We start from the raw sequence: 22,620 nt of genomic DNA, 5'->3' as shown, positions 1-22,620 counted from the left end.
GCGTGGCCGGAGGCCAGGGAGACGGGAGTAATTGGGCGCTATTCTCTGAGGGCGCACTGAGGAGTGAGGCCCTGAGCTCTCGGCACCTCCCGGCCGGAGACTGGGAGGACGCCATCTTCAATCCTGTCCTCCGGAACTCTGCAGAAAATGTTCAGGGAACAAAAGCTCCTGAAAGCAAACCCGAGCAGATTACTCAGCCCAGCCCTTGGTAAGGGCGGTGCAATTCCGCCTGGGACAAAGACACTTGAGAATCACAACAACATGCCCCTCCCCCAGAAGATCAACAAGAAATCCAGCCAGGACCAAGTTCACCTACCAAGGAGTGCAGGTTCAATACCAAGGAGAGCAGCAGAATTCCAGAGGAGGAGAAAACAAAGACAGAACTCATGGCTTTCTCCCCATGAATCTTTTTTTTTTTTTTAAAGATTTTTTTTTTTTTTATTTATTTGACAGAGAGAGATCACAAGTAGATGGAGAGGCAGGCAGAGAGAGAGAGAGAGAGGGAAGCAGGCTCCCTGCTGAGCAGAGAGCCCGATGCGGGACTCAATCCCAGGACCCTGAGATCATGACCTGAGCCGAAGGCAGCGGCTTAACCCACTGAGCCACCCAGGCGCCCCTCTCCCCATGATTCTTTAGTCTTGCAGTTAATTTAATTTTTTTTCAATTTTTTTTTCTTCTCCTGCTAAATTTTTTTTAAACTTTTACCGTTTTCTTTTTTGATGTTTTTAAACTACTTTATCTAATATATATATATATATTTCTTTTTTATATTTTTTTTCTTTATTCGTTTTCTTTTTTTAATTGTTTCTTTATTTTTTTCTGAACCTCTTTTTATCCCCTTCCTCCCCCCTCCGCCAATTTAGGATCTCTACTGATTGGGTTAAAGCATATTTTCCTGGGGTCTTTGCCACCCTTTTAGTATTTTACTTGCTCCATCATATACTCTGATCTGGACAAAATGACAAGGCGGAAAAATTCACCACAAAAAAAAGAACAAGAGGCAGTACCGAAGGCTAGGGACCTAATCAATACAGACATTGGTAATATGTCAGACCTAGAGTTCAAAATGACGACTCTCAAGGTTCTAGCCAGGCTCGAAAAAGGCATGGAAGATATTAGAGAAACCCTCTTGAGAGATATAAAAACCCTTTCTGGAGAAATAAAAGAGCTAAAATCTAACCACGTTGAAATAAAAAAAAGCTATTAATGAGGTGCAATAAAAAATGGAGGCTCTCACTGCTAGGATAAATGAGGCAGAAGAAAGAATTAGTGATATAAAAGACCAAATGACAGAGAATAAAGAAGCTGAGCAAAAGAGGGACAAACAGCTACTGGACAATGAGGGGAGAATTCGAGAGATAAGTGACACCATAAGACAAAAGAACATTAGAATAATTGGGATTCCAGAAGAAGAAGAAAGAGAGAGGGGAGCAGAAGGTATATTGGAGAGAATTACTGGAAAATTTTCCCTAATATGGCAAAGGTAACGAGCATCAAAATCCAGGAGGTGTAGAGAACCCCCCTCAAAATCAACAAGAATAGGTCCACACCCCATCACCTAATAGTAAAATTTACAAGTATTAGGAACAAAGAGAAAATCCTGAAAGCAGCCCGGGAAAAGAAGTCTGTAACATACAATGCTAAAAATATTAGATTGGCAGCAGACTTATCCATAGAGACCTGGAAGGCCAGGAAGAACTGGCATGATATATTCAGAGCACTAAACAAGAAAAACATGCAGGCAAGAATACTATATCCAGCTAGGCTATCATTGAAAATAGAAGAGAGATAAAAAGCTTCCAGAACAAACAAAAACTGAAAGAATTTGCAAACACCAAACCAGCTCCACAGGAAAAATTGAAAGGGGTCCTCTAAGCAAAGAGAGAGCCTAAAAGTAGTAGATCAGAAAGGCACAGAGACAATATACAGTAACAGTCACCTTACGGGCAATACAATGGCACTAAATTCATATCTCTCAATACTTACCCTGAATGTTAATGGGCAAAATGCCCCAATCAAAAGACACAGGATATCAGAATGGATAAAAAAAACAAAACCCATCTATATGTTGCCTACAAGAAACTCATTTTAGACCCAAAGATACCTCCAGGTTTAAAGTGAGGGGGTGGAAAAGAATTTACCATGCTAATGGACATCAGAAGAAAGCAGGAGTGGCAATCCTTATATCAGATCAATTAGATTTTAAGCCAAAAACTATAATAAGAGATGAGGAAGGACACTATATCATACTCAAAGGATCAGTCCAAAATGAAGATCTAACAATTTTAAATATCTATGCCCCTAATGTGGGAGCAGCCAACTATATAAACCAATTAATAACAAAATCAAAGAAACACATCGACAATAATACAATAATCTTAGGGGATTTTAACACTCCCCTCACTGAAATGGACAGATCATCCAAGCTAAAGATCAACAAGGAAATAAAGGCCTTAAATGATACACTGGACCAGATGGACATCACAGATATATTCAGAACATTTTATCCCAAAGCAACAGAATACACATTCTTCGCTAGTGCACATGGAACATTCTCCAGAATAGATCACATCCTCGGTCCTAAATCAGGTCTCAACTGGTATCAAAAGATTGGGATCATTCCCTGCATATCTTCAGAAGACAACGCTCTGAAGCTAGAACTCAATCACCAGAGGAAATTTGGAAAGAACCCAAATACATGGAGACTAAACAGCGTCGTTCTAAAGAATGAATGGGTAAACCAGGAAATTAAAGAAGAATTGAAAAAATTCATGGAAACAAATGATAATGAAAACACAACGGTTCAAAATCTGTGGGACACAACAAAGGCAGTCCTGAGAGGAAAATATATAGCAGTACAAGCGTTTCTCAAAAAACAAGAAAGGTCTCAGGTACACAACCTAACCCTACACCTAAAGGAGCTGGAGAAAGAACAAGAAAGAAACCCTAAATCCAGCAGGAGAAGAGAAATCATAAAGATCAGAGCAGAAATCAATGAAATAGAAACCAAAAAACAATAGAACAAATCAACGAAACTAGGAGCTGGTTCTTTGAAAGAATTAATAAGATTGATAAACCCCTGGCCAGACTAATCAAAAAGAAAAGAGAAAGGACCCAAATAAATAAAATCATGAATGAAAGAGGAGAGATCACAATGAACACCAAAGAAATACAGACGATTATAAGAACATACTATGAGCAACACTACGCCAACAAATTTGACAATCTGGAAGAAATGGATGCATTCCTAGAGACATATAAACTACCACAACTGAACCAGGAAGAAATAGAAAACCTGAACAGACCCATATCCAGTAAGGAGATTGAAACAGTCATCAAAAATCTCCAAACAGACAAAAGCCCAGGGCCAGACAGCTTCCCAGGGGAATTCTACCAAACATTTAAAGAAGAACTAATTCCTATTCTCCTGAAACTGTTCCAAAAAATAGAAATGGAAGGAAAACTTCCAAACTCATTTTATGAGGCCAGCATCACCTTGATCCCAAAACCAGACAAGGATCCCATCAAAAAAGAGAACTACAGACCAATATCCTTGATGAACACAGATGCAAAAATTCTCGCAAAAATACTAGCCAATAGGATTCAACAGTACATTAAAAGGATTATTCACCACAACCAAGTGGGATTTATTCCAGGGCTGCAAGGTTGGTTCAACATCCGCAAATCAATCAATGTGAAACAACACATTAATAAAAGAAAGAACAAGAACTATATGATTCTCTCCACAGATGCTGAAAAAGCATTTGACAAAGTACACCATCCCTTCCTGATCAGAACTCTTCAAAGTGTAGCGATAGAGGGCACATACCTCAATATCATCAAAGCCATCTATGAAAAACCCACCGCAAATATCATTCTCAATGGAGAAAAACTGAAAGCTTTTCCGCTAAGGTCAGGAACACGGCTGGGATGTCCGTTATCACCACTGCTATTCAACATAGTACTAGAAGTCCTAGCCTCAGCAATCAGACAACAAAAGGAAATTAAAGGCATCCAAATCGGCAAAGAAGAAGTCAAACTATCACTCTTCGCAGATGATATGATACTATATGTGGAAAACCCAAAAGGCTCCACTCCAAAACTGCTAGAACTTGTACAGGAATTCAGTAAAGTGTCAGGATATGAAATCAATGCGCAGAAATCAGTTGCATTTCTCTACACCAACAACAAGACAGAAGAAAGAGAAATTAAGGAGTCTATCCCATTTACAATTGCACCCAAAACTATAAGATACCTAGGAATAAACCTAACCAAAGAGGCTAAGAATCTATACTCAGAAAACTATAAAGTACTCATGAAAGAAATTGAGGAAGACACAAAGAAATGGAAAAAATTCCATGCTCCTGGATTGGAAGAACAAATATTGTGAAAATGTCTATGCTACCTAAAGCAATCTACACATTTAATGCAATCCCTATCAAAATACCATCCATTTTTTTCAAAGAAATGGAACAAATAATCCTAAAATTTATATGGAACCAGAAAACACCTCAAATAGCCAGAGGAATGTTGAAAAAGCCAAAGTTGGTGGCATCACAATTCCAGACTTCAAGCTCTATTACAAAGCTGTCATCACCAAGACAGCATGGTACTGGCACAAAAACAGACACATCGATCAATGGAACAGAATAGAGAGCCCAGAAATAGACCGCCAACTCTATGGTCAACTAATCTTTGACAAAGCAGGAAAAAATGTCCAATGGAAAAAAGACAGCCTCTTCAATAAATGGTGTTGGGAAAATTGTACAGCCACATGCAGAAAAATGAAATTGGTCCATTTCCTTACACCACACATGAAAATAGACTCAAAATGGATGAAGGACCTCAATGTGAGAAAGGAATCCATCAAAATCCTTGAGGAGAGCTCAGGCAGCAACCTCTTCGACCTCAGCCACAGCAACAGCTTAGGAACATCGCCAAAGGCAAGGGAAGCAAGGGCAAAAATGAACTATTGGGATTTCATCAAGATCAAAAGCTTTTGCACAGCAAAGGAAACAGTTAACAAAACCAAAAGAGAACTGACAGAATGGGAGGAGGTATTTGCAAACGACATATCAGATAAAGGGCTAGTGTCCAAAATCTTTAAAGAACTTAGCAAACTAAGTTCTAAAGAACAAAAGAACTAAAGAACAAAGAATCCAATCAAGAAATGGGCAGAAGACATGAACAGACATTTCTGCAAAGAAGACATCCAGATGGCCAACAGACACATGAAAAAGTGCTCCACATCACTCAGCATCAGGGAAATACAAATCAAAACCATAATGAGATACTACCTCACACCAGTCAGAATGGCTAAAATTAACAAGTCAGGAAATGACAGATGCTGGCAAGGATGCGGAGAAAGGGGAGCCCTCCTACACTGTTGGTGGGAATGCAAGCTGGTGCAACCATTCTGGAAAACAGCATGGAGCTTCCTCAAAATGTTGAAAATAAAACTACCCTATGACCCCTATGACCCAGCAATTGCACTACTGGGTATTTTCCCTAAAGATACAGACGTAGTGATCCGAAGGGGCACGTGCACCCAAATGTTTATAGCAGCAATGTGTACGATAGCCAAACTATGGAAAGAAGATAGATGTCCATCAACAGATGAATGGATGAAGATGTGGTATATATACACAATGGAATACTATGCAGCCATCACAAAATAAAATCTTGCCATTTGTGATGATGTGGATGGAACTAGAGAGTATCATGCTTAGCGAAATTAGTCAATCGGAGAATTACGACTATCATATGATCTCCCTGATATGAGGGAGAGGAGATGCAACATGGGGGCGTAAGGAAGTAGGAGAAGAATAAATGAAACAAGACGGGATTGGGAGGGAGACAAACCATAAGTGACTCTTAATTTCACAAAACAAACTGAGGGTTGCTGGGGGGAGGGGGATTGGGAGAGGATGGTGGGGTTATGGACATTGGGGAGGGTATGTGCTATGGTGAGTGCTGTCAAGTGTGTAAACCTGGCGATTCACAGACCTGTACCCCTGGGGATAAAAATACATTATATGTTTATATAAAATTAAAAAAATAAATTAATAAAAAAAGAAAAAAAATTGGTTGAAATGGAAAAAAAAAAGCTTATTCAGGGGCTTCTGTGTGGTTAAGTCAGTCTGACTCTCTATTCTGGTTCAGGTTGAGATCTCAGGGTTGTGAGATCAAGATCCGCCTTGGGCTCTAGGCTCAGTGGGAAGACTTCTTCTCTCTTTCCCCCTTTTTCCCTGCCCCTCTCCACACTGGTATGCTTCCTCTCTCACCAAAATAAATAAATCTTTAAAAAATTTTTAAAAGAGAACAAAAACTTATTCATTTAATTATTTATTCACCCATACAAAAAATATTTATTACATGTTCCCATGTGTCTGGCATAGTTCCAAATAGGGAATCAAGCAGTAAAACTAGACAATAATGCCCACCCTCATCACATTATATTTTAGCAGGAAAACCAACAATAAATGAATAAGTAATATATATACGTATGTGTGTAGATATAGAACAAGTTATAAAAGCTATGAGGAAAATTAAGTAAGTGAAGAGGGCCAAAGCATGAGAAGACCGTAAACTGCAGTTAATTAAGGGGCCAGTGATATTGTGCGCAAAATATAATCGGCTTGTACAAATGTAGGGAGGTGACTTTAGACGGTGTGGTCAGGGAGGAATTTCCTGCATTGCTAACATGAGCGGCAACCTAAATGACAGCTGTGTCAGTATTTTGGCGAAGAATCTTTAAAGATCCTCAGTGAGAAGTGAGCCTGGAGAGTCTGGAGTGCGGGATGAGCAGAAAGGCCGCATGTCTGGAGCACAGAGAGGGAGCAGTTGGTCAGGCAGAGAGAAAAATCCCAGAGGTGGGCAGGAACAGGTTGTATGGGTCAATGTGCGATTTTCGTTTCTCATCCAGATGGGTATATACAAAGCATTTTAATTTTGGGATACTATGCTTTCAACTTGACCCAAGTAGGTGTGTTACATTTCTGCAACACTCTCGGTGACTATTAATCTGCCATTCCATCAGTCAGACTCCCAAACAAATAATTATTGTGCCACACATGATGCTAAATGATGAGAATACAAGAGACACTGCCGGCCCTGCCTTCATGGGGTCTATATTTTTCGTGAAGAAGTTATACACAAAATGATTATACGTATCAAAATGTCTAGAAATAGGAGAGATGTATCACCAGCATTTATAATAAAACCGGGTTAACCTAGCCCACAACTTAGATCCAATATATATGTAGCAATTATATAGTGTTTCATCTTACATATTTAACCTCAAGAAGTCATTCCAAGTTTCTATCTACTATAACAATAAAATAGATTAAAAGCATCCATTTAAGTGTTGCTTGATAATTTTCTATGTCCTTTCATACACATTATGGTATTTAATATTTACAATAACTGTGACAGCGGTCAATCAGTTATAATTATCTTCTTTTTAAAGAAGCTGAAGCTCTGAGAATTTAAATTATTTGTCTACAGGCATGAAATGAGTTAGTAATGTAGGTAGTCCTAGGCTTTCTCTACACCACCTATATCACTGGAGACCTGATCTAAGTAGAGTAAAACTGCTTCCCCAACAGCAGTAGGCATTTAGTTTGGAGGCAAAAGGAAGAGAGAACATAACATCCTCATGCTTATGAAATATTAGATCTATTTAGGAAGGTGTTCTGATAAGCACCAAAAAATAAATTGTGCAGAAATTCCGTGTGCATATAAAGTTAGGGAATAATCAGTGTGGTATGGGATGGCTCTATAACCTTGTCTTGACAGATATTTTTAAGCTGGGCATAAAAATACATTATGTGGCTAGATTTTGATGCTTTTATGTTCTGAAATTCTGTTTTTTTTTTCCTTTTCCCATTCTCAAAATCACTGCCAATCAATGAATCTTACCCACCATTTCCTCTGAGTTTATTGCTTACTTTAGAAATCTACAGTGTTTCTTCACTGAACAGATTAATCTTAGCTACTCTCTTGCTCCTCTGCCAAAGACTTCTGCCCAGGCACTCCAGAAAACTTGACTCAGGATTCTCTTCCAATTATCTTATTCCCAGCTCTAAGCCCCAGCTCCAATTCTGTTTGAATGACCTCTTCCTAGAATGCTAAATTGTCAACTTTTATAAAAACTTCATTCATTTAACCTTCCTCTATTTCTTAGAAAATCAGTAGAGAATTCTACCCAATATGCAGCACTGAATTTGCTGCCTTACTAAATGAACAATCTCTGTTGCTCTCACAGAGTGCAAAGAGTTTATTTTTCCAATTTTTGTTTGATGTCAACAAATGTCTGGCTCTACTGATTATTTTACATTATGTTTTATAATGAGCCTGCACCTGGCATAATGTCACATAACAGTACATTTGATATTTTCAAGTAACATCATTGTCTTGTTGCAAATATTACATATCTAATCTCTTTCCCCCTCCCATTATACCTGCAAATGCTTTTTCTATTAATGAAAATTATCAAGAATACATGTCAACTACCAAGTGATTCAGACACAAAAGAAAAGCACACTACTTCAATTACATATTTGTGTTTACGCGTCAATGGTCGTTTTCTTCCTGACTGTGAACTAGTGATGTACGGAGGACACTGTCAAACCTTGGGTATGTGGCAACATGCCAGGTCCTGTGCTAATCGTTTGATGTAACCTATTTTATTTTACCTTCTTATCAACTCCACAAATAATCAGTTTGCCACATGACTCTCCATCTAAAAAGTCAGTGAAGATCAAAGGCACACTTACAAAAAAAGTTATGAGAAACATCTTTGTGAAAAATGAAAGATACTTACGGGAACCAGGAATTTTTTAATCTCTTCCAATGCATGACTCATTCGTGAATAAGCTTCCCCAGGTGGAGCAAACACTTCAATTAATACATGAAGTTCATCACTCAAGTGGGCATATTTGGCTTCCCCACTCTTCCTTAATTCTTCTTCCTGTGAAAGAGGTTATTTTTAGAAATACAAATCCACCCATTTTGCATTGACTTAACATTTACTGAGAATGTGACAAAGGGCATAATCTAAGCAAATTTTCCATAAGTAGAAAACCTTTGAGAAATAAAAATCTGGTACAAGCCATTTAAAGATTGTAAAATCATTTTTGAGTGTTTGAATGATTTTTCTAAAAAGCTGGCATAATTATCATCTACAATGGATTTTAATCAGCTAAATGAAGATGCTAAACCCCTGAAAAGAAGTAACAGAAATGTCTTAAAGTTTGAGTGTACACTACTATATTGAGGAAGAAAAGGATTGTTTTTGTGTCTGATGAGTAATATTTTGCAGATAATAAACGAAAGATTATCACTGTTCTTTAAGAAAACAAGAACTTTTGGGGCACCTGGGTGGTTCAGTCTGTTAAGCATCTGCCTTTGGCTCAGGTCATGATCCCAGGGTTCTGGGATGGAGTTCCGCACTGGGCTTCCTGCTCGGTGGGGAGCCTACTTCTCTCTCTTTCTCTGTCCCTTTCCCCCAGCTTGTGCATGCTTTCTCTCTCTAGCTCTCTCTCAAATAAATAAAATCTTAAAAATAGTAACATAATGTTAATTATGTTTTACTCTTCCTGACTCCCCTCCCCAGTAAACTTGTAGTTGTTCCACTAAATTTCAAAGGATAAAAATTGAATGACAAAGTAATTTTTAGTTTTATTTGGGGACTGACTAGAAAAGTAACATGAATAGACCTTAATAGATAAATAAAAGCAAATTTGCCATTTATCTCTTGTAAGTTAACTATATGAACCATATTAGTGTGCTTAACTGATAGAAATGTCCATCATTTCAATACATGAAGGATCCATGAAAGAGATGGGAAGGTGTGCCTACTTTTCTGTCCATCCCCCATCAAATCAAATGTCTCCAACAGCAACACCTTTCAGCATGGTAGTCCACTCTCTACATTCCTAAGCATACTTTCCATCTCTACCTAGGAGTTTTTACTTAAAAGGGTTTTCTTAATGCCCATTTCTCAGTTTAGGGAGAAGCAGCACTTGCCTCAACGACTATGCACTTACAGAGTGTAGTAAACATTTCTTTCCTCTTGGGATTCTGCTGCAAGGCAAGCTGGTCCTTATCTCTGGGGTCAGCTTCATTTCCACCTAAGTGTTCAGGTGGTTAAATCAGGATTCTTCACACTGCCTCCTTCTCCATACTTCCTGAGCTGATTTCCCGCTGGTATAAAACTTGCTAACCAAATTTTATAGTGTCTGCATGCTATGAAGTATGGCATTCAAATATGAATAATAATACTCATTTTAAAGGTTTTCAAATAAAATGAGCCTGACTAGATACTCTGTAGTTGGGCCACTAGGCTGATTTTCATGAATAAAATGCAGCTTGCTATTTAAAAACACATTTGCCTTTCCCCTCCCCCATCATCTTTATAGAAGCAGATGAGGAAACTGAGGTCTTTGGATATTAAGAAACTTCCTGGAGGTCACATGTAAGTCAGGATTTCAGCCAGGACCCAGTAAAGTAGGTGTTAGCAGTGATAAAGATTTTAAAGGAGAAAAGTTAACACAGCAGAAGCAATCGTGAGCTACTACTGGTTATTCTCAAAACTAAACTGCGTATCTTCAAAGGTGTGTTATATTGGAACTCATATATTGGCATAACTTTTGACAGAGCAAAAGTTCCCAGGCCTTCGCTTCTTCCTGTGAAACTTCGATAATAATAGTGAGGTCCCAGGATTTTGTGGATTTTGAGAAAAGTGAAGAACATTTTGTAATCTAAAAATGCCACACATATTTCTTACAGTAATAAATATTATTTCTTACATTCTCAAGTAGTATTTTAAAATATTGCCGGGTTGTTTCAAGAGAGAACAAAATAAATGTGTCTCAAATGCGAAGAGTTTTCTTTCTGAGGTAGACGTCTAAGCGGTGAGTAACTGGAAAAGCAGGTGGTTCTTGTCTGCGGTCTTATCCAGGAATCCTGGCTCCCCATCTCTTAACTCTAGCAGCCCCGAGAACATCATTCTCATGTTTGTTGACGAAGGAGGCTGTCTACCATCACTTCTAAATTCTGCTCCAGGGGCCAGGGAAAGAAAATGTAGCAGCAAAAAGCTTATGTCAAGGACACATACCAGAGGTTTCATACATCACCTCTGCTCTCATCTCTTTGGTAAAAGTGTAGTCACATGGTGGCCCGATGCAATGGAAGCTATAAATGTGGTTTCAGACCGAGCAGCCATGAGACTGCACATTCATTTATGACAGAAACAAGTGAGAATGGAGACTGGATGACAACAAGCCATCTTTGCCCCCAGTCTTCATTTAGGGCTAGTTAAAATCATACCTATTCATTAAATCTAATTTTGTGAATAGCTAGCCATTGTCTGCCAGAACGTCCAGATTTTATCTTCAAAAAAAAAGACTACAAGGGCACCTGGGTGGCTCAGTGGGTTAAAGCCTCTGCTTTCAGCTCAGGTCATGGTCCCAGGGTCCTGGGATCGAGCCCTGCATCGGGCTCTCTGCTCAGCGGGGAGCCTGCTTCCTCCTCTCTTTCTGCCTGCCTCTCTGCCTACTTGTGATCTCTGTCTGTCAAATAAATAAATAAAATCTTTAAAAACAAAAAAGAAAAAAAAAAAAACAAGACTACACCCCCAGCTGGATTAGTAACATGAAGCTCCAAGTTTCATTTGAATCTGGGCAGACACCACAGCCATCCCAAATCGCACCAGTGTCCAGAAACCAGTAAGTACATTTATAGTAATTTAATAAAATCTCATGAGGTATTTCTTAAATAAGAGTTCCAATGTATTTTGAGGAAAAAAAACCTTAATTTTTGCAGTAAATTCATTATTTGATAAGCTGATTATGAATGGGGCAGTAAGTAGTGTTTTCATGTTTCTGCTCAATTATCTTTTTGTGTGTTTTATAACAAAGATCATAGTATCGTGGCAGGTTACACTAGATAGAAAGGAGAACGTAACAGCAAGAAAAGTAAAGAAAAAGATTAAGAAATTAGAAATGGTAGGGGCACCAGCGTGGCTCAGTGAGTTAAGTCTCTTTCTTCGGCTCAGGTCATGATCTCAGGGTCCTGGGATGGAGCCCCAAAGCATGGGGCTCTCTGCTGAGCGGGGAGCCTGCTTCTCGCCCCCCACCTGCCCCTTCTGCCTGCTTCTCTGCTTACTTGTGATCCCTGTCTGTCAAATAAATAAATAAAATCTTAAAAAAAAAAAGGAATTAGAAATGGTAGCGAAAAATCTTGGGTATAAATTGACATAAACTGGTCCGAAGTTACCAGTGCAGAAGACTGGTTCTCCATCTAATGAAAGCACAGAAAAGGGCACAGGGACTAAATCAAAAGAATGTAAGATGCACACATTAGAAGGTGAATCAGCTTGACGTGACTTAGAATTCTGCTTAAAAGACTGCACATTCAGTTGATATTATTTAATCTTCCATGAAAAAGGTACATTTATTCCACTGAGGATATTTACTTTAACCGCTGACCTTCAGAACATGATTTATGGTGTTCAGCTATTACAAAGGAATCACGAGCTAATTATTTCAAGTGCAATTATTAGCTGCTAAACATGAGAAATTCAAAACAAAGTCATTACAAATATCGAATCTAGTTTTACATATCCCCAAACATTCTACACCCGTGTTGTACCCTAAGGTAAAATATAAGTAAAACATATCAGTTTCTTACCGGTTGTTTTACAGAGAATAGCATCGCAGGAAATAGAGTCTAATTTGAATTGCATTCATGTGTTTAATCGTTAAAAGGATTTTAAAGAAAACTTTCTCTTAGGAATTATCACTTGTGTTTTAGCTTCCACAAAAGAATGCTTCCGATTTGGAAATAATTTGACAATTAGAAAAGTTTCCTCTTAATTCAAAATAGCATGTTTATTGAAGAAAACTTGAAAAAAATCCCCCAAACTACAAATATCTTAAAAAATATCAACAACCACACACTTTAAGACACACTATTAGCATTTTCAGTGTATCTTCTTCAAGTATCTTTTTACAGTAATAGTAATGGAATTGAAATCATAATTTTAATATTGCTTCTTAGGTCATGGGTATGCAAAGTACTTTCCATAGGCTATCTAATTTTGTATGTACAACTATACTTTATGCTACATAATGTTACTTCCTTCATTCTACTGATGAGGGGACTGGTACACAGAGAGAAAATTGTCCAGGATTACAGAGACTATAAATCATGGAGTTGGGTTAGAACCCAGGTAATCTCACACCAGGTCTAGTGGTTAATCACACTGGTATGTACTGATATAGGTATGATAAATGTAAATAAACATTTTCTAGGTCCAGATTTCCCCATGGATGTATCTGTTTAGTTTATGGAATATCACAGCCAGTGGTCTCTCAGCAATTCCTGGTATTCAGTCCCATGTAGCCCTGGGCTATCCAGGGTATCCTACAGCAGATAACAGGTCCTTATGCACTTAGCCCATTTGATATGAATTTCTTCTCCCCTCTCCCAAAAGGTTCTGATTCCTTGGAAGCTGTATGCTCATCAGTGCTTGGTGAAACTATTATTTTCAAGGTTCTCACTACTCATCTCCTATTTTATGAAGGACTTTACCTAAAAATGCTAGTGATCTCACGTCACATTGTTTATGCCCAACCCTCTGTTTGGACCATCCGTTCCAAACAAGGCATTTATCCAAAGTTTTTAAGGTGGAGCTCAGATTAGTTTGCACAATTTCTCATGGATACTCATGCTGTATTCCTCAAACAAACGTACTTCATGAAGGGTCATTCTCTATTTTCCTGCATAGTTTGTCCAACAGAGGGGCAGGGTCTTTGGGACCCTCTGTACCCTCATTCCATTCTGGAGTAAAGACTTAAGTCATCTTAGTTCAGATGACTCAAGGCAAATTCCCCCAAAGAGGACACAGGATTAGATGTTCCCTTATGTTGTGACCCCGAGTCCAGCCTTTTGCTCCCTGGATTTGCCAACTTTTAGTTGTAATGTAAAACTCAAAATGTCTTAAAATACCTTAGAATATCCACAGTTAAAATCATTTATGGGTGACAGAGACTTCATTTAAAATATCAGAGGGGCACAAAGCAAAGAGGTCACATTGATAACCTCATTACAGCAACTCAAAAAATTTTCATCCTCTTGTCACAAGTTCTTCCCTGCTTCATTACACAATTTAATTTTTTTTTCTTTCCTTTGTCTAATGTTTATATTACTCTTTCCTCCCACGTGGAATTTCCTAGGAAATTTCAAATTATTTTTACCTCTATTAGAGAGTAATTTAGTTATTGAGGGCTAATTCCCAAGCTTACAAGTCCAACTTACTGGAGCTCAGTGAAATAAAGGGCATACCAGTTAATCGACCCTACTATCCTTAAAAGTCACAGTGGTGATCATCATTTGCTACTTGGAATGATCCTTTGGAATCTGTCTCCGTCTCTGTCCACTTCTCTTTTGCCCTCTCACACACACATGCAAATAGAATGCTCTTTAAAGTGGGACTCTAGTTAAAGAAAATGTTTCCATTTTGTTAAGAAGAGTGTTCACTTGCTTTGGGCAATTTTCTAAAAAAAAAAAAATGTTATAAATTGCTCACAATATGATGTAAATCATGTATTCCTCCTTTGTGCTACTCCAGATTTTGGGTTATTTTGTCTCTCCAGTGTCTCCTGAAAAGCACACATTACCAGCAGAGAGAACATCTGAGTAACTCTATTGATGTCCCAGCCATCATTTTTTAAACACCTATGTATTCACCTAGATGTATATATGTGATATCATATATGTGTTCCATTTTCTTCTCTTAAATATTTAATTACAGAAGTAGTCTTTACTCTTAACCACTTAACCAACTCACCACATTTGCCAAATATTTATTCCCCCATAACATAGTTAACCGAATGTCCATGATAATCTGATTGTTTAAGATCCTACTGCCTAAACTTTATAAACCATGAGTCAGTGGTATTTGTTCCCAAACTTGTTTATTCCTATTGTATTTTTTATTGTTATTGTTATTGTATTTTATTATGTTTTTATAATTCCCCTTTCAACTTTTTAAAAATTATCAAAAAACTTTCAAACCAAAAACATGTAGGTTAAGGGAGATTTTACTGTTTCAAAATTGCTTCTGTAATTACATTAACTTAATTATGATTTTTGCACAATATTTTGTTCCTAGATTACAGTATCATTATTCTATTTTATAATTTATCTTTACACACATCTGTTTCATCATTTTCTTATCTCCAAAATTATTCTTCATATATAAGTGTATCTGATAGAATATGAGGAAGATATTCAATAAATTCTTGTTGAATTAATTACTTAGGGGTAAAAATCATGCTGCATTTTTCTTCTATCATCAAACGATATCTTTATTGCTCATGCTAAGGTTTTCTTTTTTTTTTAAGCTTTTATTTATTTATTTGACAGAGAGAGAGGGAGAGAGAGACAGTGAGAGAGGGAACAGAAGCCAGGAGTGTGGGAGAAGGAGAAGCAGGTTTCCCAGAGAGCAGGGAGCCCAATGCAGGGCTCAATCCCAGGACCTTGGGAAGAAGACTGAACAGAAGGCAGGCACTTAACAACTGAGCCACCCAAGTACCCCTCAGGCTAAGGTTTTCTTTAAATGCTCAACCATTTATTGTCCTGAAACCTTGGAATGGAGTGATCTATATTTACTAATATGACTTTACTTTTAGCTTAGGAAAAATATGTCCAAATTATTATTATATTTAGTATGTCTCTGATTAAACGAATAACAATGTATAGGTCTTATATATGTATAATCAATGATATTTTATTTTGTAAGCAAAAAATTACGCAATTGCAGTTTACACCACATCAAATATTTGTTCTGTTATTACAAGCATATAGTCTGTGTAAGTGAGTAAAACAATAGAAGGTTGTAACTCAAGAGAGTATTGTGGTGTTACTCATAAACAAGTTAGAATAAGCAAATTTTTTACAACAGCCCCTCCTCTCTAGACCTTCCTTGGCTTGATACCTTATTGCATCATGGGATTGGCAGCTGGTAATCTCTACACCCAACACGGGGCTCGAACTCACAACCTCGAGATCAAGAGTCACATCTCTTCCTGAGCCAGCCAGGTGCCCCAGGGATTGGCAGATGGATTAGTTCTTACTAGACCATTCCGATTTCAGGAGAATCAATTTCTATATAAGTACAGTGCTTACTCTTTGCTCCCAGAAATCCATCTCAGCAACCTTTAGCATCTAGAAAGTTCCCAATGATGCAAAATTTACAGTAATACTTTATAGACAACTGTTATAATCTTAGAGACTGAAATAATTTTTGTATTATTTTCTATGTATAGGAACAAATATTTCAAAAATCTTACAAATACCAACCACCGCTTCTCTTTTTTTCTTTTTTCTTTTCTTTCCTTTTCTTTCTTTTTTTTCTTTCTTTCTTCCTTCCTTCCTTCCTTCCTTCCTTCCTTCCTTCCTTCCTTCCTTTCCTTTCTTTTTAGAAGGGAAGAAAGAGAGAGAGAGAGAAAGAGAGAATCTTAAGCAGGATCCATGCTTCACTCACAAGCCCAGGTCGGGGCTTGATCTCACAACCCTGAAATCATGACCTGAGCCAGAAATCAAGAGTCAGATGGTTCACCAACAGAACCAACCAGCCGCCCCCAAAAGACTGCTTTTCTGTAGACACTTTTATGTAGCTCTGAGTCCAGGAAAGTGCATTGGAGCAGGACATAGAAAGCACCAAGTGTAATATCTCTTCTTGCCGTAGCTCCTCTACTAACTGCAAATTTTATCAGATATTTTGCTGTTGTGGCCTTCTTCATATGTAAAAAAAGAGAAAGTTACTAGAGAGGTAATTTTCAAATTGTGCTTTGTGGAGCCCTGAGGGTTCCAGAAAGGTGTGTCTCATGGACCACATGGATACAAAATGAGGATTCTTTTCCATCCCACTCAACCATATCAACTCAATTTAAACCTATTTATATATAACAGTTGGGGGTAAGAGGATATTGTTCCACAAGCTCACTAAACAAAAAATAATAGACAATGTTAGATATGATGATATTTAAGCTTTCTCACATCTTTAACATTTCATGACTCACCATATGACTTTACTTCACAGTAACTGTCATCCTGCTACTGAGGACTTTAGTAGTAGAATATGCCACTTTCCGAGCAGAGTATCTACTAGGATATATTACTTGGAAAATTCAAAATTAAAAATAGAAACTATTCATGTTACTCTTTAAGCACCTACAATGAGGCTGCTACTGTGTATTTTACACACATTATGTCATTTAATTTCATAGAACCCTTAGGGGAGTATTGGAAGAAGCTGAGGGTAATGAAAAGTGGAAAAAAAAAAAGATTTTGGAGTCAGAAATACCTCAATTTGAATTAATAGCCATGATACTTATTATCTATAATGTAGAAGAAAGGTACTATATTTTTTTGAGATTGGGTTTCTTCATCTACTAAATAAGGAAACTCTAAGTCTCTCATGTAAAGATGAAATGAGATGATGGACGTAAATCTCAAGTACAGTGTCTGGCACATTATAAACCCTCAGAAAAAGTTAAAGGTTTTTTCTCAGAGAAGCTAAGTAACTTGGTTGCAATTATTCAGTGAATAAGAGATTTGAATTTAGCAGGCCTAACACTAAAGTGCACTCTTATGTTAATGGGTGTTCTTAATGAACATTAAATTCACTTGAAAAAATATAATTATAAAAGTTTCAAATTAACTCTTGGTTCGATGTAAGCAAGAGTATATCAGTTGAATGCTGGTTTACCTATTAAGTTAATTTAAATGTATAACTTTAAGAGATTGTATATTTGAAAATTACTCTAAACCAAAGAGCTCACATGTCTTAGAAAGATAAGGAAAAATTAACAACACCCCATGTACTTCCTTGAATTTTAACTTTCAAATGACTCACAAATTTATTGTCTACAGTATGTCACATGGATCATATACCACTGAAAGACCGTATATCATGATAGGTAACAGACCAGGTTCTGCTCATGTCAGGTCTTCATTTTGGAAGAGCTCTTCCTAATTGGAAGAGCTTATCCCAGCTCTTCCAATTAATGGCATAAAACGTGGGCAAGTGACCTTACTATTTCAGCTTTTGAATTCCTCCTTATAAAATGAAGATAGTAATAAAATAATAAGCACTAATCAAATATGACTATCACTAAATATCATTATGCTAAATATCCAGAATTCAAAACAATATTCAAAATTCTATATAAATTGAAAGAGTTAACATATTGGAAAATCCCAATTATTCTCCCAGGAGTAGTTCTTTCAGTGACAGGAATTAAAAAAAAAAAAAATGTTGAAAACATGATATAGAGTACACGCAAGTTTTATGCTGTGGTTTTTACTTTAGCAATTATTTTTGTCATATTTTATCCTCAGAGTTATAATTTACTAGAGTGCTTTTTGCAGGCTTTTTCTTCTTAATACCCCAGGGAATTTTCTTTTAACATAAATCTTCTTTAGAAATAAATAAGTCTATTGTCTGCACAGCTTTCTCCATCAAGAAGTTCAAATAAACACACATTTATTATTTATACCTTGGCTTGAATAGGATTTGTCTGAATTGTCAATTTAAAAGCATTTTTAAATACACATATGTGGAAATTCTTTTATGCCAGTACAAATTAGTGGTCCAAAAATTTATCCACCCAAAGCGTTTTTATACAAATGGATGCACATAAATACACGGTAGAGAAGCAATGGCTTGATCCTGAAGAGCACCTCAGGTTTTTGTCAGTTTGTCACTTGCAAATGCCTGCCCCCTCGAATTCAAAGTGGCAAGAGCTCTTCCAGGTTATAGCTCTCCCTAATAAGCTATGGGGACGGAATCTTTTCTCACCACACCCATTCTAACAACACCTCGTTTCATGAACGGTGAAGTACCAGAAATAGTGGAACCAAAGATGGTATTTTCTAAAGTAGGTCAGGATTTTAAAACCATAGAAGTGGATAGTGCCAGAATATTCCTTATGGTTGAGTTTGGTAGTTGAGTGTTTACTAGAGGTATGAACCTCAATTCAAGACAATCAAATCATAAATTCTACATTACATCAAGAATGGTCTAACTTCTCAAATTAGAAGGTGTGTTGTTTGAAACAGTGAGTGGAGTGTCTAGATACAAATAAAAGGGCTCTTTCACTATTCAAGAAAAAGAAAGTCATTGGTCTTGACCAAATGGTCACGGTCTTTGTCCTGAATTAACATAAGAAAGACTTGTATCCCCTCATTTTATTTAAAAGTCACTTGCTTAGGGGAGCCTGGGTGGCTCAGTGGGTTAAAGCCTCTGCCTTTGGCTCATCTCAGGTCATGATCTCAGGGTCCTGGGATTGAGCCCCACATGGGGCTCTCTGCTCAGCAGGGAGCCTGCTTCCTCCTCTCTCTCAGCCTGCCTCTCTGCCTACTTGTAATCTCTGTCTGTCAAATAAATAAATAAAATCTTTAAAAATTTTTAAAAAAAGTCACTTGCTTAGTAATTAAGATCCTCACAAACATTTGTGGGAATAGAACAATTTGGGAACACAATTTTCTAAATATGCTTCTCTAGCCTCTTCTTTTCCATATCCAGCTGGATGTAAATGCGCTCCATTCAGGTTCAGTAGAGGGAATTGAGAAGGGGAAGTGAATGCACTTGGAAAACAGTGTTGGAGCCCGGTGGAGAGAAACAGATAAAGAGAGTGGATCCTGGGAAGAGTCTGTCCTCAGAGATCTGTGCTCTTCGTGGGGGAAGGACATGGGAGTGTCATGGTTCTCCCTGACCTCAGGAGCTGAGAAGCAACCAAAAAGCCTGCCTTGCCTTTGAGGCTAGGAGAAATCAAGAAAACTGGGATCAGAGGCCCACTAGGGTGGGAATCCCTGTGTCTTCCACTCACTACTTAAAGAATGTCAGCAGTAATTGATTTCAACAACCACATCTAAGTTGACAAATAAAAATAGCATACAGTACTAGCAGCCATAGACAAGAAAATCAGGCAGAACATCTCAACATATGCCATTTGAACACATGCCAATTGAATGGCAGAAGGAGAAAGATGAACACTTGAATAAACACATTTTAGGAAGCAGTGAAGGAGATAAAATGCAGACACGAAAATTTTATGGTTTTAAAAGATATGACTTCTAAGATAAGAACAAATGCAAATTAAAAATAAAAGGCTTTTTGGGCTTCCTGGCTGGCTCAGTGGGTTGAGCCTCCATCTCTGGCTTGGGTCATGGTCTCAGAGTCCTAATGATGAAGTTTTAGAATGTAAGTAGGTTTGGTGGGGTAGAGTCCAGAGCCAATGACCAAGAAAGAATTCTTGAGACATCTTTGGTGCAAATGGTGGACTCGTGGGCAGAAAGAGCTGCTGCCCCTTCGTTGTGAGGGGTGGCAGGTTTTATAAGATGGGGTTGGGGAGGTAAGGAAAAGGGAGGTTTCAATAGAACTTTCATATGCTAAAGAGGACCTACAAGAATCTGGATAGCAGAGGCCTTGCCATTGTCAAGGTCATTTTTTCCCTTTTTAGCAAGCTATTAACATTAAGATAGTTCAGAGATTCCCAAAGAATGTCACAATGTCCCACCCAGGAGTGTGTGGGGGAGGGAAGGTTGCAGGGTGTCAGCTTTTGCCTTGTCCTCAGCCAGTCTTCTGTTCCCTCATCACTAGGATTGGGCCTAGCATCAGGCTCTCTGCTCTCCTACCCCGCCCCCCATCTCTGCCGGTCTCTCAGCCTACTTGTGATCTCTCTCTTTCTGTCAAATAAATAAATAAAATCTTTTAAAAAAAAACTTTTTAAAAAAAGGCTTTTAAGAGGCTGACTTCTCCCTGTTGAAAATAAGAGATTTCCTTCCCTCCTTTTTCTCACAGCACTTTAGAAAACTTGTGATTGTAAGTCCTCTCCTCTTTGAAATGGACATAAATCCTTTCAAAGACCGGATAGGCCTATTGTTAACTTTATTACTTAGAAGTTGATTTCTCAAGGACTTGGAGCCATTTCTTTGAAATGTAAGCATCAGGATAGATAACACCATCCTCTCCCAGTTTCTGTGGGACTTAGAAGCCTAACTTCCATGGGTGCCTTGCTCCAAGGTGCAAAATCACCTCCCATCATGAAGACGTAGTAAGTTTATTTTTCCCTGGGATGAAGCCGACTGGCTAACACTAATCACCCCAAGAACCACATAAAGTTAGGATGAACTCTATGACGAAGGGTCCTTTCAAGACTTCTTACTTGAGGAGGAGTTATTGTTTATGTTGAGAACAAGTATATAATGGTTTGTATCTCCTGGGATACATGAAAGAGTGAGATTTCTTTCTGTCTTTGCAGTCTCTCAGTGGATTGCCTGTGATGTCCACTGCATTATGGCTTAATGCTTATTCAATAATGAAAGTACTTTCTTTACTGCTATGTGGAAAGGATTTCTGGGCTGGGAAAAGATTTTGCTTTAATTATATTTCCCCATCACCCACTGAAATAGTAACCGATGCTGTCGCTACTCTGCCCATATCCTCCTGTTACCTTCCCGCATCCAGTATTTATTCATCTTTTTGCCAGAGGGCTTGCTCTGGACAGGAGGGATAGCCCCCACCTATGTATTTAGCAGGGAGGAAATGTCAGGGAATTAACCCCCTCTAGGAGCAGCTCTCAACTAGTGACTAGGAGAGTTGGCTTCTAAAGAATCAAGCTTGTTTTATCCTTAGACAAGGTAATCTGTATGTTCTCTTAGAGTACCTCAATAGAATAAGCTCACAGGCTGAACTTGTTTGAGAATGCACGTTATACAGGTTTCTTCCATTATCTTATTTTACTTCCTCACTCTTCTGTGAGGATTCCCAGAGACATCTCTTTCCAAATAAATATCGGGTAACTAATTCTTGACACACTATCTTTTCTAAGGGAACTCAAACCCAAATAACAGTTCAGCACATTCCATGAAGGAGAGAGAGGGTGACTGAACTCAGGATTTGGGTCCAAAAAGGTTAAATGCCAAAAAAGTACATGAATAGATAAAGATCATGAAGGAAAAAGAGAAATGGAGGACAGATCCAGGAAAGCTACTGTAAGGGCCTATTTAGCCAGAGCGATGCCATCCGGTTAAACAGTGATTTTGTTGTTTATGCAGTAAAACTTAAACTGTCCCTGGCCCCTCTCCCCGCAGGGGACTTACTTAAAAACAAGTCCCGGAAACCAGTCCCAAGTAACAAAGCCCAAATACAAGGGTGAGTCAGGCCAGGTGGAGACATCCAATCAGTGGGGGCGCATACTGTCTCCCTAGCTACCAGGGAGTATGGGCCCCGCCCTTTGGGTGCCTTTTGGGTGCCAATTCTGACCAAGGTGATAGGCTAGTTTAAATGTCTACTAGGGTAAATTGTAATTCAATTGGCCACCCGTATGTGACCTAGCATGACTGTGCAGCTTTCTCTGTGTGTTACAATCTCATTGGCCACCTGTGCATGGCCAGGCCCAACCACATGGCCTTTGCCCTTAAAAGCTAGTCTGTAAGGCAGAGAGTGGTCACCTCTTTGTAAGAGACGACCCTGGCCGGTCAGTTTGATTCTCAATGCTTGGCACGAAATAAAGCTTTGCTTGACCTTCGCTTTGTATCAGTCTC

At 38.2% G+C, this 22,620-nt stretch overlaps 1 protein-coding gene across 5 annotated transcripts in view; it reads right to left on the bottom strand.

Moving 5' to 3' along the window:
* The window catches only part of KHDRBS2 (KH RNA binding domain containing, signal transduction associated 2), a 618,929-nt gene that overhangs the window by 306,806 nt on the left and 289,503 nt on the right, over positions 1–22,620 (bottom strand). For all 5 annotated transcript variants that reach the window (XR_007128209.1, XR_007128210.1, XR_007128211.1 and 2 more), the window contains exon 4: positions 8,825–8,971. Coding sequence is in view for 2 of the 5 variants with exons in the window: in XM_047734409.1 (XP_047590365.1) it covers positions 8,825–8,971 (147 nt within the window). In the remaining 3 variants the exon portion in view is untranslated. The remainder of the gene's footprint in view (positions 1–8,824; positions 8,972–22,620) is intronic.

Source organism: Lutra lutra, chromosome 6, assembly GCF_902655055.1.
Source record: "Lutra lutra chromosome 6, mLutLut1.2, whole genome shotgun sequence".
Lineage (NCBI taxonomy): Eukaryota > Metazoa > Chordata > Mammalia > Carnivora > Mustelidae > Lutra > Lutra lutra.
This window is presented reverse-complemented; position numbering and strand designations above follow the sequence as displayed.